The sequence below is a fragment of the Myodes glareolus genome, chromosome 23 (assembly GCF_982192425.1).
Source record: "Myodes glareolus chromosome 23, mMyoGla1.1, whole genome shotgun sequence".
Taxonomy (NCBI): domain Eukaryota; kingdom Metazoa; phylum Chordata; class Mammalia; order Rodentia; family Cricetidae; genus Myodes; species Myodes glareolus.
In genome coordinates this window covers 3,660,484-3,677,948 of record NC_142048.1, presented here as the reverse complement: position 1 = coordinate 3,677,948, position 17,465 = coordinate 3,660,484, and the positions used below count along the sequence as shown (strand labels likewise).

The window sequence follows — 17,465 nt, the reverse complement described above, 5'->3', positions numbered from 1 at the left end:
CCGTTATACACCTTGCAGTCAGGGTGCTTGATTCGAGCTCGGGCCCAGCAGTTCCCCAGTGGAATACGGGGGTCACTGCTTGGAACCTGATGCTGTGGCTCTGTCCAAGGCCAGCCTCACCTCTGGGGACACCGCCAGGGGGCTATGTTTTCTTTATCCCGGTGTTTTTACAGGAATCACAGTAGAGGATACAGGTTGGCACGGATGTCCCGCGTGTCCAGTGGTGGTGTGGTCAAACTACCCGAGTAAGCAAGACTAACCCCTGAAGCAGCAGATGGACACACCACAGTAACGAATAAGATTTAAAATAACAAACTAGCAAAATAGGACTTGTGGGAGAGAATGGATGGGCCGACAATAGAGGGACAGAAACTCTTCAGGAGGTGACAGGCAGGAAAAAGGGGAGCCCAAAGGAGGTCCGGGTGGGGATGAAGCTTCCTTCAATGCAGATGACACTTGGAGAAGGCCCTGCAGGAGGAGGTCTAGACTATGAACAGCCAGGTGAGCAAAAGCCTTGGGGTGGCGTGTCACCAAGGCCATATAGAGAAAGTTGCTGTCCAGGGACCAATCAGCCTCCTCGACAGTGAGCAAAAGCCCTGCATGGATTTTCCCTTTCTTCTACGCCCTTCCCTCGGCCTTGTACTGGAGTGACCCCTCTGTCTCCCTTCAGCCTCGGCCGAGAGAGCTCTGACCCTGCTTCAGTGTCCTTGTTTGTGACTTGTGATGAACGGAATTAAAGGATTCACCAGCCCCCCACGTCCAGACCGTTCTGAGACGTAGGTATACAATCCGCACTTCATGGAAGTTGATAAATGATCGGCCCGTCCTCAGAGAGCTGGCCCTGTGCGCGAGCTCGTAAGGGGCTATATCCTATGAAGTAAATGTCACCTTCTTACAGGAAGGTAAACTGAGGCTGGGAAGGGTGGAGAGGGGCGCACTCCCATTGTCCACTTAAACGTTGGAGGCGGGGCTTGGGGCGGAGCTGGCTCAAGAGCAAGTGGAGGGGAGGGTTCTGAAGGAAATGGGCGAGTTCAGGCTGGGGATGTGTGTGTGGGGGGAGTGGGGGTGAAGCGCTGGGCAGGGCAGGAGGGCCGGTCAATGCCCGGGGCGGGGCCAAATGGGGACCAGGTATCCTCCCGGCATTTCCGCGGCTGACAGGGCGCGGGTGGGGGATCACCTACGCTTGGGCGTCTGGGGAGCTGGAGCCCGACGCGGTGGCGCTCGGAGGCGTGACCAGGAGCGTGTCCGGTCCCAGGCAGTACTTGGAGGCGGGGCTTTGGAAGACTGGGGGCGAGGTTAGGTAGGGGTGCGGCTGAAAAGGGGCGTGGCCATGGAAAGGGCGTGGCCGGGGCGCTGGGTCGAGAGAGTAGCGGCGCGCTTGGGGCCGCGCCGGGCGCGCGCAGCTGCTCGGGGGCGTGACCGGGGCGTGGCCGCGCAAGCCCAGCGTTTCGGGGGCGGGGCCGGGCGGCCGGGCGGGGCTCGCGGTCGGTGTCCGCTCAGTCTCTGCTGCTGCGGTCCCAGTGAGCGTGTCCGGCCATGGAGCAGCCGCGGAAGGCGGTGGTGGTGACCGGTAGGTGAGGTCGGGCCGGAGGCGGCGGGGCAGGTCTCGTGGTTGCCACAGCTTTGCAGTTGTCGCCGCCCGCGACAGCGCCGTTCGGCCCTGGCGACCTGAAAAGTCAGAGGTCCCGCGGCCCGGAGTTCGGGGTGCTTGGGGACTGGGGTGCAGACAGGTCCCCTCGCGCGCTGCAGCGCCTCCCTGCCCCTCCCGCTCTCCAGCCTGTCCCCACTCACTTACCTCCGGGACAAAGCGGGTTTACGCCAGGAAAAGTCCAGGTGACACACGGTTGGTTCAGCACCCTGTATTGTTGGGGGACCTGCAACCCGGATCGGAGCAGGTGGAGGTCTGCGTCAGCCTGACCCCAGAATGACCCAGTGACTTCTGGCTACTGTCACCAATATCCCCGGAAGCTAACTGTACTTATTTCCTGAGACTCAGCCTGGGGCCGCTTGGTGGAGTCAACTCCGCCAGGCCTTGGAGGAGGGCACTCAGGTTAAACCTCTGCCTGGAGAGGCCACAGGGAGCAAGCTAGGAAAACTCCTACAGGTGTTTTGTAACTGAGGAAGGTTCTGGCTGTAATTCCTCCAAACTGGAGGAAGCTGCTCCCCTGCTGGACAGGTGTCCCCGATCCCGTGGAGCATACTGTGGCAGGCTGTTTATTTGACTTGTTGGTTTATAGAGAGAGTACCGTTTTGTTGCTCTGTCCTGCCGACCTGGAATTTACTCTGTGACCCAGGCTGGCTACAAACTCAGGGTGATTGTTTAGACTCACAAAAGCTGAGATGAACAGTGTGTGCCACCATGATGAGGTGCTACCAAGATGTGGCCTCTACCTGCTGTCCCGAGGTATGGTGGCCATCTCTTAACACTGGCAGCAGGTGGGACTCTTACCACCTGAGTTACATTAACCCGGATTCTTAGAGGACCATGACTTCTTTAGGGTCAACCTACCCTTTTTCCCGGGACTGCCTAAGATCATTGAAAAACAGATGTTTACGTTACAGTCACAGCAGCAGGGAATTCACAGTTATGAGGCTGCAGCAAATGGCTCCATGGCTGGGGTCGCCACAGGAAGGTTGAGAGCCACTGCATTAGATTAGATTAGGTCATTGAGCCCGGGATCTGCCTGTCTCTACTTTCCCAGCCCTGGGAGTACAAGTGTGGGTACCATGCTGTGCCTGTATATTGTGTCTGAACTCAGGTCCATGTGTGACTGAGGTATCTTTCTGGCTCTGTTTTTTATTTTGAAACAGGGTCTCATGTATCCTGGGCTGGCCTGAAGCTGCCAGTTCTCTTGCCTCGGCTCCTAGGTCTGTGGTGTGTGCCGTGGTACCCAGAGTCAGGAGAGTCAGGAGCTGGGTGTGTTGTTTTTGGTTTTTCTTTTTTGTTTTTTAAATGTATTTTTTTTTTTTTGCAACCCAGTGGCTAGCCAGCTTAGCAGGATGGATTTGAACCCCAGCGCTTTCCACTCTCTTGCTGTGAGATCTCAGCAAAATAGCTTCCTCTCTCCGCTTCAGTCTTTACTCAGGGCTGTTAGACTCAGGAACCCTGTCTTCAGAAGGAAAGAAACCAAACGCCACAGAGACAGTGCCCAGAGGCAAAGGGGCCAGGAGGAGGCAGTGTTCAGGTAGCCCGGCCTGCAGAGATCACACAAGGGGCCAGGAGAGGCTGTGTTCAGATGTTCAGGTAGCCGGGCCTGCAGAGATCACACAAGGGGCCAGGAGAGGCTGTGTTCAGGTGTTCAGGTAGCCGGGCCTGCAGGGATCACACAGAGCCTGAGGGGCCAGTGGTCCTCGGTTCCCAGAGTTGGAAGACAGCCCGACACAAACAATGATAATGTAACTCTAGTTTATATCCTGACTGGAGAATGAAGTAGCTAAAGGAGAGGCCCACTTCCTGTGAGTCCTAATGGGGACAAGGAAGCCAGGCTTGGCAGCTTGTGCCTGTCACCCCAGTACTCAGCAAGTGAAGGCAAAAGGACTACCTCTAGTTCCAGGCGGTTTGGGATCCATAGGTGGCCACTGTCTATAGCTGGGCTGGGTGATAAATAGTATGGGGGTGTATTGGGCGGGAAGACAGAGTGACACCTCTTCTTCTGTTTCCAGGGTTTGGGCCTTTTGGGGAGCACACTGTGAATGCCAGCTGGATCGCTGTCCAGGTAATTCGGAAGGGGAGGAAGCAGCCCAGCCCAGAGCTGAGTGTCTTTCCATGTGTTTAAATACAATTTAAACATCTCGGATGTGAACCAATCCAGTTTATGTTTGTTGAGCGCTTTTTTTTTCCCCATTTGTTTTCTTGTTTTATTTTTTAGCCTTATTGTAACTGTATAGCCCAGGCTAACTTCAGACTCATGATCCTCGGGCTCCTGAGTGCTAGAACCAGGCCTGGCTGAAAGCTTTTCCACTTCCTGTTGGCCTGGTGTGTGCTCCGGAGGCAGAGTGAGTTCCCGGACAGCCAGGGCTACATAGTCTAACTAACGTGAGAAAGGCCAGGTGTGCCCCAGCCCAGTCTGCCAAGGCTGGGGAGCAGATGGGCACACTGGGCGAGGGCTTAGCCCAGTGAAGGAGGAGCCTCAGCTTCTGCACTGTCCTCAGGAGGGCATCTCTTCCCAGAGTGTGATCTAAAGAGCGGCTCCTCTGACTTGGGTTTCCTTCCAGATGGGACATTCAGACAGAAAGGCTCGGGGACAATTGAGTGGAGAGAGAAAGACAGACGTTTGGTTCTTAGATAAATTAGCTGGCAGAGATGGCAGCCAGACCCGGATTAATTTTAGCCCATTAGCTGTGTGATTTAAGGTCCCCTCCCCACCTTAGAAGTCTCAGCCGCTTTGCCACCCCCTTTTCTTCCCCACCTTCACACTGCAAGTTGGATGGAGATGGGAGTGTGGCCGGGGCCCCTGCTTGCACACCCGCTCCCCAGAGCCACAGACAAAAAGAACCAGTGTGTCTCTGCAGACTTGTGTGTCTGGCTTTGTGTGAACTGCAGACAGGAGGCTTCATGGGCTGAGTGGACACAAAGCCGGTGTCTGGATTCCTGGGCTCCAGACTTCACCATCTGCATGTAAATAGGAAGGAAAATCAATTAAACAATCTTTGGGAATTCCCTTGGAGCTTTTACGCTCCAAGGAAAAACTTTGATTTCGTACAGAAACCAAACTGTTTCTCATCTTATTCCCTAAAAAAAAAAAAAAATGTTATTTACTTATGCATTGTCTGTTGTGTATGTGGGAAGGCCCACATGGGAGAGCAGAGAGCACTGTGTGGGTCCTCAGGGTCGAACCCGGGTTACCAGGCTTGGCCATAAGCTCTGTTACCTGTTGAGCCACCTTCTCAGACCTTACTGCCCACCATCCACCTTTTGGAAGTTTTGAGACAGGGTCTGCACTCTGGCTGACCTCGAACTCCTGACCCTGCTGCCCAGCTCCCCAGTGGGTGACAGGTGTGCTCCAGCACACCTTCCGTGAGAAACCGATTAATTGGTTTTAAACAAGATCTCACTCTGCAGGTGATTTTCCTGCCTCAGTTTCCCAAGTGTGGGGATCACAGAGGGCACCCTCATTGCCAGCTTTCTCTTCATCCCTCCCAGGTCTGAGGTGGTGGGCTGTGCATCTCTCCGTGGGAGAATAAGTGGGTGTCAAGGAAGCCTTTGGTTTGTTATTGCAAAGTCTGGCCCTGAGTGGGCCCCAGAACTCGGTGATACCCTGGGATAATTACTGCCACCACAAGTCTAGACAGACCCTCCAAGGAATAGTACCAGCAAACAAAGAAGGGCTTTGTGGTGGGGTCAAGGGACTCGGTCAGATGCAGCCTACAGCCGTGCCCGATTTTGTGGCTGTCTTTTCGGCTAGACAAAGCCACAGCTGTACCCTCCGGCCCGGAGCTTTCCAGCGTGCTGAGCAGTGCACCAGGAGGAAGCGGGAGTGGGATTTATGGCATCTTCTCCCAGGTGTGGGGCAAAAGGCGGAGCCAGCTGAAGGGTGATTAGTTCCTCTGCCCAGCAGAGTCCTCACAGGAAGAGCTCATGGCCTTTACAGGGACATTAATCACCTGCTTGAACCCATAAATTTCCTGAGTGAACCCCTCTACTGCAGAGACTGCTCATCCTGGCCACGTATAGGTCTCAGCCACTCGCGGGGAAGGAACTGAGGACAAATGTGTAGCCAAACACCAGCCATTGATTTTTTTTTTCCAGGTTTTCAAAGGTATTTTTTATTCACTATTTTTGATGACTATAAATAAGTGTTTCCACTATGGAAAAGAAAGTTAGCACAGTACATTTTCATGACTGGGGAATGGATTTCTGAAGTCACGTTCAATGGTGTCAAAACTTAAGGAGAAAAGAATTAAAAAAACAAAAGAAAACAAAAAACCCCTGAATGTTGGAATTCAGTTCTTTATAAAGTCCCTTGTAAAAACAAAACAGAATAAAAACAAACCTTAAAGGGCAGGGAAATTTTTTAAAAAGAAAAAGGAAGGAAAAGGACAGACAGATTCATTGCTTCTCCTCAGATTTCTCTTCAGCCTCATCTCTGGCCTCCCTCACAGAAAGAGCTTCCAGCTTCTCAGCCACCTTTCCAGCATTATCATTTTTGCCTGGTCCTTTCTTTTCTCTCTCTTCAATCTCTTTCCTGCATTCTTCAAACTTTGTCTTGAACTTTTGTCCATTCTCAGCATTTAGGAAGCGGATGGCGAGCAGTTCAGGCTTGGGGCACTCATCAGCAAAGTCGGCGTGAGTATTCCAGACCCAGGCACGGTCACTGCCAGCATTGGGCTTCAGCTCCAATATCGGTGTGCTATAGTGGTTGGCGCATATCTTCAGAGTCTTGTCCCTCCTCATGAGAAGGCGGATGGTCCCTTTCTCCTTATGCTTCAGGAACTTGACATCACCAGTGCCTCGCTCCTTCCATTCTGGGAGGTCATTCTCTGAAGCAAACCGGAATAGCTTTGCCCGCATCTTGAAAAGTTCCTCTTTATCTTCCTCCAGTGTTTTAATTTCTTGCTCAGGAAGAGAAACTATTGGCTCGAACTCAGGGTCATGGTTGGATTCATCTGCATTCTCTGTGAAGGTATCATGGTCCTCATGACTGTCCTTGGTGGCTGCCATGGGGGCGCGGCGACGGCGGCTCGACTGGCTCAGGCGTTGCTGGCTCTGCGGCCTCCGGGCGGCTGGTCGCAGCTTCTTTACCTCCGCGTCTGGCGCCGGCGTCTCCCGCCCGCCCGTCCGCTCTTCCCTCCGTCCCCCCAGCCATTGATTTTGTATGTGTGTGTGTGTGGGTTCCTTAGTCTGTTTTCTAAGACAGGCTTTCTCTATGTCACCCTTACTGTCTTGGATTCACTATGTAGACCAGGCTAGCCTACAACTCACAGAGGCTTCTCCTGCCTCCTCCTCCTAAATGCTGGGATTAAAGGCGTTCACAACCATCACCGAATTAGCTTTGTTTTAATTGTGTATGGGGGGGCGCGGCATGTGTATATGGATGCAAATGCCTCCAGATGCCTGAGGCCTGGGGTTCCTTGCAAGTGTAAGTCACCTGGTATGGATGCAGGGTGCTGAACTCAGGTCCCTGAAAGAACAGCGAGACAGGGTCTCCCAGTAACCCGGGTTTTCCTGGAACTCACTGCAATCTTCTTGCCTCAGTTTCGGCCTCTGAGTGCCCAGTGACAGAAACACCACTTGGTTCACCAGGGGGTGGGAGCGGGGTATTTATTTTGCTTTTCTAGTTTGTTAACCAGTGAAGTTCGAAAGGCCATCAAATACAGTTGCCATGACAACGACTTGCCCTTTTCCCCTCCCCTGATGCTCACCCAGCAGGTGGTGCACGTCCCCTGTTCCAGAACAGTCCAGAAGAAACTGTTCTTTCTTTCATGCTTTTGTTTGAGTTTAGGTGCTTGTTGAGACAGGGTCTTCTTGACCTCCTGACCCCTGCCTCCACCCTGCAAACGTCTGGGCTGACAGGTGTGCACCACACCTGGTGCTGGCATGGACCCGAACCTTCCCTGCATGCTCACTGGGCACTCTACTGACTTAACTACAGCACTGCACCAACTGAGCTGCCAATGCTCTTAACAACGAACTTAGCTCCAAACCTTTCTTTTTTAATTTCTTGTTTTGTGAGACAGAGTCTCATTATGAAGCCCTGGCTGGCCTAGAATTAGATTCATGTAGAGTAGGAGGTTGGCCTTAATCTAGCAACAATCCTCCTATCTCAACCTCTCAAGTATTAAGACAATCCTCAGGTATATGACAGCGACATCTGGTTTAACATCCATTTCATTTTGTTGTTGTTGTTGTTTGTTTTTTGAGACAGGGTTTCTCAGTGTAGCCTTGGAGCCTGTTGTGGAACTAGCTCTGTAGACCAGCCTGGCCTTAAACTCACAGAGAGCCTCCTGCCTCTGTCTCTGGAGTGCTGGGATTAAAGGTGTGCGCCACCACTGCCCAGCATTAACCTCCTTTTTCGTGAAGTGCCCTAACCCCAGTGTTTTGTTACAGCTACAGAGATAGATTAATCCAGATCTTTCTCCAGGTCTGTATTGTGCTTCCCAATCTTTTCTGGTGTTTCCCTGGCATCCCTGCGGCAGCCGTGGTCCTGAGGAGCTGCTGCTGCTCTGGGTACTCAATGGGTTGTGTGGTGGTCAGAGGACAACCTTAAATGCCTGATCCTGCCTCCAGTCCCGAGTGCTGGGTGATGGCATGCAGCGAATGCCTGGTGTCTGAAGATGGGTGTCCCCTGCGGCCTCCCCATCCTCACATGGTGTCTTCTCTCTCAGGAACTGGAGAAACTGGGCCTTGGGGACAGCGTGGACCTGCACGTGTATGAAATCCCTGTGGAATACCAGACCGTGCAAAGGCTCATCCCTGCGCTGTGGGAGAAGCACAGCCCCCAGGTGAGCGGTGCACAGGGCCCCTGAAGATCCACACACCTAGTCATTGTTCAGTCCTTTGAGTAGTCACCATGACAACCCATAAAAGCTGGCATCCAACTAGAGGCCAATTCACAGTTCCAGAGGTTAGTCTAGGATCATCACAAGGCAGTATTCGCCTCCAGTGCCACACCATACCATAGGTCAGTGCTACACCCCAGGCAGCGACTGGGGACCTTACAGGCCTTGCTGCCCTCTGTGTGCCAGCCAGGAAGGGTTTGAGCAAGTTACAGTTACATGTTGAGTGTATGAGGCCCTGGTACACTCAGCATCATCAAAGGAAGTATTAATAAAGAAAAAAAAATGACTTTCAAAACACCTCAAACTGGGTGGTGACACATGCCTTTCATCCCAGCACTTGGGAGGCAGAGGCTGGCAGATCTCTGTGAGTTCGAGGTCACTTTGGTCTACATAGTGAGTTCCAAGACAGCTAGGACCACACAGAGAATCCTTGGCATGAAAAAAAGATTAAAAAAAAAAAAGCCAGCTACATAGCAGTCATTTTGTAGCAGCAACAGAAATTCTTTCACACTTTCTTATCCCCTGTGTGGTGGGTGTCTGCCCCTGCTAAGCATTGCCCCTCTCTCCCCAGCTCGTGGTACATGTTGGGGTGTCAGGCATGGCCACCACAGTGACGCTGGAGAAGTGTGGGCACAACAAGGGCTACAGAGGACTGGATAATTGCCGGTTCTGCCCCGGCTCCCAGTGCTGTGTGGAGGACGGCCCTGAGAGCATCGACTCCATCATCGACATGGACGCTGTGTGCAGAAGGGTGGCCATGCTGGGGCTGGACGTGTCTGTCACCATCTCCCAGGATGCTGGCAGGTGGGGTCCCGGGCAGTGAGCCCGGGGACTGGACAGCAGAGATCTTTCCACCTTCTTTTCTGAGACCAGGTCTCACTGTATAGCCAGGCTGGCCTAGAACTCAGAGATCCACCTGTCTCTGCCTCCCACGTGCTGGGATTAAAGGTGTGTGCCATCATGCCCAGCAAAGTAAAGTTCTAGAAAACAGAGAGAAGGCTGCCAGGGTCCCCCAAATTCCTCTCATCCCTAGGTTCCCTACCACCTCCCAGGCATTAGAGGGCTTCACAGAGGGTGGCCGTGGCCGTGGCCCGGAACTGACTCTGACCCAGTGTACCCTCCTCCCCGACCTAGGTACCTGTGTGACTTCACCTACTACACCTCGCTCTACCAGGGCCGCGGTCGGTCAGCTTTCGTCCACGTGCCCCCTCTGGGCAAGCCCTACAATGCCGACCAGCTAGGCCGGGCTCTGCGGGCCATCATCGAGGAGATGCTGGGTGTCCTGGAGCAGGTGGAAGGGGACATCAGCTGCTTTCACCAGCACTGACAGCCACACACACCCAGCGCTGTGAGAGGAGGTCCTGGCTTACACATCCTCTCCTCACCATGGTGGACTGCAAGGCAGTGGATGAAGCTGTCTGGATATTGTCCTGTGTCTGGAGATACAGCTGTCCCCAGAGGCCAAGGCTGGGACCAGGGCGAGATGGCCACAGGCTGGTGGCCTGAACACCTGCCATGCCGCTGCCTGACCCCAGCACACCCCGCTTTCCAGGGGCTGTGGACAGGAGTCAGAGGTCTCTCTGGTGGGGTCTCCCCAAGTGTCACAAAGGAATTGGCTTGGCGCTAATCCATGTCCCTAAGCCCTGGATGGTCCCCGGCAAAGCCACCTGCAACTTGGCTGCCTTTTCTGTCCTCCTATCCCCCTCAGTCTTTCCCTACTCTCTCTCCTCTCCCTTCCTCCCCCTCCTCCCCCCTCCAGTGCTAGATTAGGGAACAGAATAATTTATATCCCCGTTGTTAAAACTTCAGGCTTAATCAACAAGTGTCTTTCTTTCTCCTGGGGTGTGAGGCCTCTTTTGCCTCCTGTCCTGAAAATAACATTATTCTTTGGGTCTCCATAGCGGGTTCCCTTTGCTCAGAAGAGCGGGCTGCTGTGGCCACCTAGGGCCTGGCTCCTCCCTGGGCTGCACTGACCCGGCTGTGGCCTTTTCTTTTTTTCTTTTGTTTTTAAGTTTTCATCTTTTTTGAGTCAGGTTTTCAGGTTGCCCAGTCTGGCCCTTTGACCTTACTAGGTAACCCAGGTTAGTCTCTTTTGAACTCCTCATTCTCCTGCCTCAGCTTCCTAAGTGCTGGGAGGGTGAGGGTTTGGCGTCTCAGGGTGGCTGAACTGCCCATCTCCCAGCATCTGTGGATAAACAGATTCTCGTGTCCCCTTAGGGACTGAGACCGGAGACTGCGGTGCCTGGGCATGTTCCTACATGCTATATCAGTCACTGGGACATCTGTGAACTGTCTGGAGGTGTGCCTGGGACTCCAGCCAGGAGGAGGGGCTGGATGTGACCTGTGGCCTGGACTCCACCCAAGACAAAGTGCAGCTCCCGCTACCAGAAGTCACTTACATTTTGGATGCCACCTTATATTTTGGGGAGGGAATTGTGATTGCATGAACCTGGATTCTGGGTAACTGCTCATCACTGTACCGTTTTATTGTTTGGGACATTGGGACAAAGGTCTCATTAGCCCAACCTGGCCTCCAACTCACTGTGTAGCTGAGGCTGACCTTGAACTCTTGACCTTCTTACCTTGGCCTGCCCAGTGCTGGGCCTAGCTACTTTTCAGCTCAGATGTTCCTTGTTCTGGTGTGATTTCCTCAGGTCATCTTCCTCGCTCACCCTGTGTCTGAGGAACATTCCGGGCTCCAGGCAGGATTGGGGCAGTGGGTGAGGGTACCCTGGAGAGACTTGCCTGCTGTTCCCACAGAAACAGCTGTGGCTGTGGCTCTGCCTCCTGCCCTGTTATGGCGCTTTCTCCCCGAGGTGAGGCTTCCCAGCTTCCCAGACAGCTGTGAACACGAGTCAGGGCTCTTCTGCGTGTGGAGGACTCAGAACTTTGGGACATCGTGTAGACCAGGCTGGACTTGCACTCTGGTCCTCCTGCCTCAGCCCTGAGATAACAGAGGCATCACTATCCTTGTGTCTGTGTCTGTTCCCAATGACTTTATTTGGCTTTTGTATTTTGAGACAGGGTTCTCTTCCTGAACTCTAGCTCAGGCTGGCCCTCCAACTTGTGGCAATCCTCCTGTCTCCTGGCAAGTCTTCAGCTGGGCTTCAGACTGCACTCCACTATTAAACTCCCTAAAGGTTCAGGCAGGACCCAGGAGAGGGGTAGGGAACTGGGGAGGGTGCCACCATGTGCCCCGAACCCATGTCTTCACCCATCTTGTCACCTGTGCTGGGAATACCACACTTTTGCTCAGAGTCAGGACTTCCCCTCTGGCCACCCCGGGTGTGCGTGTCATTTTGCAGATCCTGCTGTTGAGCTGAGGGACTGATTTATTTATTTAGGCATCCCCATTTCCTGACCCGAAAACCTGATTTTTTTTTTCTCCTTGTTTCTTGGTGGGTTGGGCTCAGGGGGTTGGTAGTTGTCTGGTGGAAGCCTAGCCTGGCCACATTTGACCCCTAAGGACCAGGTCTCCCCCAACCCTGCTGCTCCCGGCAGGCCTTCTCACATTAGGAGAGGAGGGTGGGTGAGCAGGGCCTGAGGTGGGGGCGCCTGGATCTCACAGGTGCTGTGATGAAGTAGAAAGCCAGGCTGGCCCCGTGGTGGAGGAAGAAAAGTAATGTTGACATAGATGAGAAGCCAGGGACGTGAGCATCTGGACTCTCAACCAGTGATTCATTCACATTGCCAGCTTGGACATGGGAATGTAGCTTGTGGATTGAGGATGCTGTGCCCAGGGAAGGCTCCAGTGTCCTCTGGAGAGGCACACTGCGGGCAGCCGAGGTTTGATCACTACTGTCGTACCCAGATCTTTCTGAGTTTTTTGTGGTTTGAGACAGGCTGGCCTCACTCTCACTGTGTAGCTGAGAATGACCCGAACCTCTGCCTCCGCATCTCAGGACGACAGGTGGAAGCACCATGCCTGACTTGCCGATCTTTGAAGTTACTTTGATAGTGTCAGCTAAAACAGGGAATCTCATGTTCTACTCTGCTCATGACTGGCATGGAAGCCTCCAGAGAATGGTGGACTCCTGAGGCTGAGGGAGGCTGAAAAGTGTACTCAAGATGCTTTTGTGTGCACCCTGGGCTGGGAGCCAGGCCAGCTGCTGTGTACACAGGCTGCTTGTGCCCCACCCCGTGGGTGACCTCGCTGTGTGCAAGAAAAGGACCCCCCTCCCCACTGTCTAGACAGCTCACCTTCGACCTTCCTACCCCTTGGAGAATCTGACAAAGCCCTACTCTTGAGGTTTAGCACACTCTCTGTGGGTCCCTGTGGAGCGCTGATGGCATTGCAATATCGACTCAGATCTGCTCCCTCAGCCCACCATCCCTGCATCCACAGGGGGAGCAAAATACCAGGGGCATGCTCCCCCAGCAATGTGGGCTGTAGGGGAGAGCATGTTTCATGTTTTTATGCGGTAATGGGGAATGAACCCAACTGAATGTTTAGGTTTGAAAAGCCAAACCCTGAGTGGTGATTGAACACGCCTGTCAGTGGCACCTGTCCCTGGCCTTAGGAGTATTGGGACTTCTAGGCTATAAGGGTGGAGACAGGAGAGTCAGGAGTTCAAGGCCAGCCGCCTCTACATAGTCAGAGGCCTGGCTGGGCTACACAATACTTTGTCTTAACAAAACAAGTAGCAAGAAAGAGGGGCAGGCAAGATGGCTCAGTGGGTAAAGTCAGTTACCACCAAACCCAAAAGCTTTGATTTGATCCCCAAGCACTCCAAGGAGGAAGAGCAACGCCTCCCAAAAGCTGTCCTCTGTACATACGCCACGGCACACACGCCACAGATAAAATGTGCGAGTTTTGTTTGCTCTTAAAGAGTAAGAACCTAAGCCGGGCGGTGGTGGCACACGCCTTTAATCCCAGCACTCAGGAGGCAGAGGCAGGCGAATCCCTGTGAGTTCGAGGCCAGCCTGGTCTACAAGAGCTAGTTCCAGGACAGGCACCAAAAAACCACAGAGAAACCCTGTCTCGAAAAATCAAAAAAAAAAAAAAAAAAAAAAAAAAAGAGTAAGAACCTGAACCTGGTGCCTCTCTATTGTTACTCCAGCACTCAAGACTGAGGCAGGAGGATGGCCTTGAGTTTGAGGTCAGTCTGGAATACAGAAACCCCTGTCTGAAAAATAAATTAAAAGCAAAGCAGAGAGATGACGGACCCCGAAAGATGGCACTGGCGACTGCGCCTGCTCTTGCAGAGGACCTGTGTTTGGGCTTGGGCTCCAGCAGCTGTACAGTCACAGGGCTGTGACTCCTCCGGGGGTTCCAGCTGCCTCCCCAGACTGAACATTCCTCCCTCTGCTGCTGTGGGAAGCACACATGGGGTGTGTCAGGGACCTGCACTGGGATGTGGGTCGCTGTGGCCAAGTTCCCTGTCACACGGGGGCTCAAGATTTTACATTCTAGCTTTGTTTGGAGGGCTTTCACAGAACATGGAAAGCTGGGTTTGGGGGGTAACTTCCCCCCCTTTGGTTTTTCAAGACAGGGTTTCTCTGTGTAACAGCCCTGGCTATACTGAAATTCATTCTGTAGACCAGGCTGGCCTCAAACTCACAAATATCCACCTGCCTCTGCTCCCAAGTATTGGGATTAAAGGCGTGGGCCACCACTTCACGGCAACTTATTTTTCTTTTAAGAGGTTTAACCAATGCTGGTGGCTTGAGGCTCTTCCTGGGTGGTCCTGCCCAGGGAGGCCACAGCTCCACCATGTGAAGTGCTTCCCTTTGGCCTGCCTGGGGGCCCTGGCTTGTTCATAGTGCCATCAGTATCTCATGGAGGGGGCTCTTCTGCCCTCCTGCCCTCCTCACCCAGTGCCTTCTCTTTGACCCTGGAGCTCCTGCTGAGTCCTCAGCTTGGTGTCTGGGCCCCAGAAGAAAGTAGCCTGCCAGGCCATGCTCCCAGAGACCTCACACTTTTTACCCAGAAACCAATAAAGTTGTTCAAACATGTCATTGTGTGTCTGATATCACCTGCTGGGCCTCAGACCAGGCTCAAATAGTTGGGGTCTTTCTATGGCCCACTTGGGCTGGCCTTCAGCTCCCAGACTGAAGCCATCCTCCTATCTCAGCCTTTCTGGGTCTGGGCTGAAAGTGTGAACCAATGCATGTAACTTCTTTGAGGAGCAACCTCACTCGGGTCCATCCTTACTCTAAGGGTCTGGAGAATCCCAAGGTGATGGTACCCAGCCCTGGGCTTCCCCAGCTCCCAGGGGCCTCTCCTGCCACTCAGATCTGCAGCTCTGCCTTGGTCAATGATTTCTCTGGTCAGATAAAAACCCAGCTTGACAATAAGGAAGAGATGGGGGAGGGTGGCTCATGACAAGCCAAGGCATGTGACCTGGCCTCAGAAAGCAGGTTCCTGTCACCCTGATTGTCACATGCCATAAACTTTTATGGTCACGGAAGATCATAAACTAGCACTCAGTGGTTGGGACACAGGATGCGGTTCCACTGGTGGGCTCAGCAGACACAGGCTAAGAGCTCTGACTGGGCATTTAATACCAGGGCAGAAATGCAGTTCTAAAGGAAACCTGCACCCCTCCCTTGCCTATCAGAATATTTAAACAAGGGACCCCAAAACATTAGGATTTCCCCAGGATTCTCATGTTGTAAGAAGACGGCTGAGACTGGTGCAGCCAAAGCTGGAACTTGCTTCCGGCAAAGGTCCACACAGTCCAACATTCTGTCCGCCCACCTTGCGAGTGGGAGTGAGTGGAGCCGGGGATGATGGCACAACACTGCCCAACCGGCTTGGTGTGGCCCTGCACACTCGGTCAGCATTGAGCCCTTAGCCTCCTGTCAGGACCTAGGAGCCTAGGAGCGTAACGGGTCTTCTGTGCCTATTCGCTCTTTTTCCACGTGGGATGAATCTTGTGCCTGTGATGGCTCAGCAAGAGAAGGAGCTTGTCCAGCTGGCTCCTGTGACACCCTGTCTTTTGATTGTTTGATTTTTTGGGACAGGGTTTCTCTGTGTAGCCCTGGCTGTCCTGGAGCTCACTACGTAGACCAGGGTGACTTTGAACTCAGGAATCTACCTGCCTCTGCCTCTGCCTCTCAAGTGCTGGGATCTCATGTGCACCACAAAGTCTGGCCAAGATCCTGTCTTAAAACACACACCCACAGTCCTGGGTGTGTAAACTTCTATATGTCACTCAAAACAGCGTGTTTGGGAGGGAAAGGGTCACACTGGGAACTTGCTTTGAGTGACAGCCCTGAGTGGGAGTGAGGGTCCTCACCCCTTCGCTGCACACTCTCAGGTCTCCCTCTGAGGAGCAACAGAAAATGTGAAGTGTCACAGGTGCCTCAGCTCTGCCCAGGCATGTCCCGGCCCGCCAGAGCCAGGAGGGGGCCAGACAAGTCTGGTTTCTCCTTGCACAGTTCTGATAAGAAAATGGGGGAGGAAGATAGAAATGGAGCCAGAGCTGGAGGTGGGGGCACAGAGGGAGGAAGTGGGAAGTCTTGTATACACTTTTATCTTCTGGATTTTATGGCTATTTTTTTGTTTTGTTTTATTTTGTTTTTTATTTTATTTTATGTGTATGTGTGCCTTGTGTACATGCAGTAACAACCCCAGAGGCTGAGGGGACGCCACTGAGCCATCTCTCCAGCTCCTGATTATTTTCTTTTATTGTTTTTTTTGTTTTTGTTTGTTTGTTTGTTTGTTTGAGACAAGACCCGCAAAACCCGTGCTAGCCTAGCAATCATCAGGTAGACGAGGGTGGCCTTGGCTCTCCCGCCGCCTCCTCGCAGTCTTGGCATTGGTAGAGTCCCACTTTATCATGAGGGCACCATGGGACAGAGAGTCTTGGTTAGGCAAGATGAAGATGTGGGATACTGGGTGACCCAAGTAAGGGTCTGCCCCACTGTGGGCCTCCGTTTCCCTAATTTGCCCTGGTAACTGTTGAACACACACCTGCCTATTACGGTTATCTGAGTTCAGTCAGTGCACAGCATCCAGCAGGGGCTTCATAACCTCAGCGAGACTTCAGGGGTGTGCACAGGAACCATGTTCATGGCAGACTCTGGGAGTTGCTTTGCTGAGGCTTCCAGCAGACGGCACAGCACGGGCCTGCAAAGGGTCAGCTGATCACCACTCCCGCCCTGCCCCCACCTCACACCGCAGGAGCTCAACACAGAAGTACTTGCTGACTCACCAGCAGCCACCACGCCTCCCCCCCCACAGGGCCTCCCCCCCACAGGGCACTTCCTGTTGGAGAACTCAATCCCACCCAGACTCCCTTTGGACAGAGTTGAGCATTTGGTCATGAATAAGTCCATAGAGCCTTTGAAAAGATAAACTGCAGAATAAGAGTGCTGAAGAAGATTCCAGAACACTACAAGTCTTCAAGGATTTATTAGAACAAAGGGAATAAACAGATACAGAGATGGGCTAAATAGTGTATTTCCCGAGACTAAGAAAATAGTGACCAGAATCTTACTTAAAACACCCGAAAATGGAGCCAGGCGTGGCACACACCTTCAATCCCAGCACTCAGGAGGCAGAGGCAGGCAGATCTCTGTCAGCTCGAGGTCAGCCTGGTCAGCAGGACGAGTTCCGGGCCACCAGAGTTATATAGAGAAACCCTATATAAACCCTCGAAAACAAAACAAAACTTACAAAAATGGGGCTGAGGTGTGGCTCAGAGGTGGAGCCCCTGCCTAAAACCCCCAGGGAGGGGCTGGGGTGGGGAATTGGGGTCCCTGCAGTCTCTGTCCCATACAACTCCCCCCAGCCACACACACAGATGAAACTTAATTTCTCTGTGGTTCTTCCATCTTCAAGTCTAAAATGAAGGCATGAGCTGGGCCGAGGAGTCCTGAGCACCGAGGGTCACAGCCTTATCTTCTCTCTCTGTATCTCTATGTGTGTGTCTCTCTCTGTCTCTCCCTCTGCATCTCTCTACATCTCTGTCTCTCTTTGTGTCAGGCCAGTGCTTGGCCTCCAGGCTGCCTGACCCAGA

The 17,465-nt window shown here is 53.0% G+C and overlaps 1 protein-coding gene and 1 pseudogene across 1 annotated transcript; one reads left to right on the top strand and one right to left on the bottom strand.

Annotated features, from left to right (window-relative positions):
• The first annotated feature begins 1,457 nt into the window (after positions 1–1,457).
• Pgpep1 (pyroglutamyl-peptidase I) lies at positions 1,458–14,457 on the top strand. Its single transcript, XM_048427102.3, has 5 exons — positions 1,458–1,570; positions 3,664–3,716; positions 8,326–8,442; positions 9,071–9,303; positions 9,634–14,457. Exons 1-5 carry the CDS (start codon positions 1,537–1,539, stop codon positions 9,824–9,826), a joined length of 630 nt encoding a protein of 209 aa, XP_048283059.2. The 5' UTR covers positions 1,458–1,536; the 3' UTR covers positions 9,827–14,457.
• On the bottom strand, positions 5,736–6,771 carry LOC148118277 (ran-specific GTPase-activating protein pseudogene; annotated as a pseudogene).
• Positions 14,458–17,465: the final 3,008 nt, after the last annotated feature.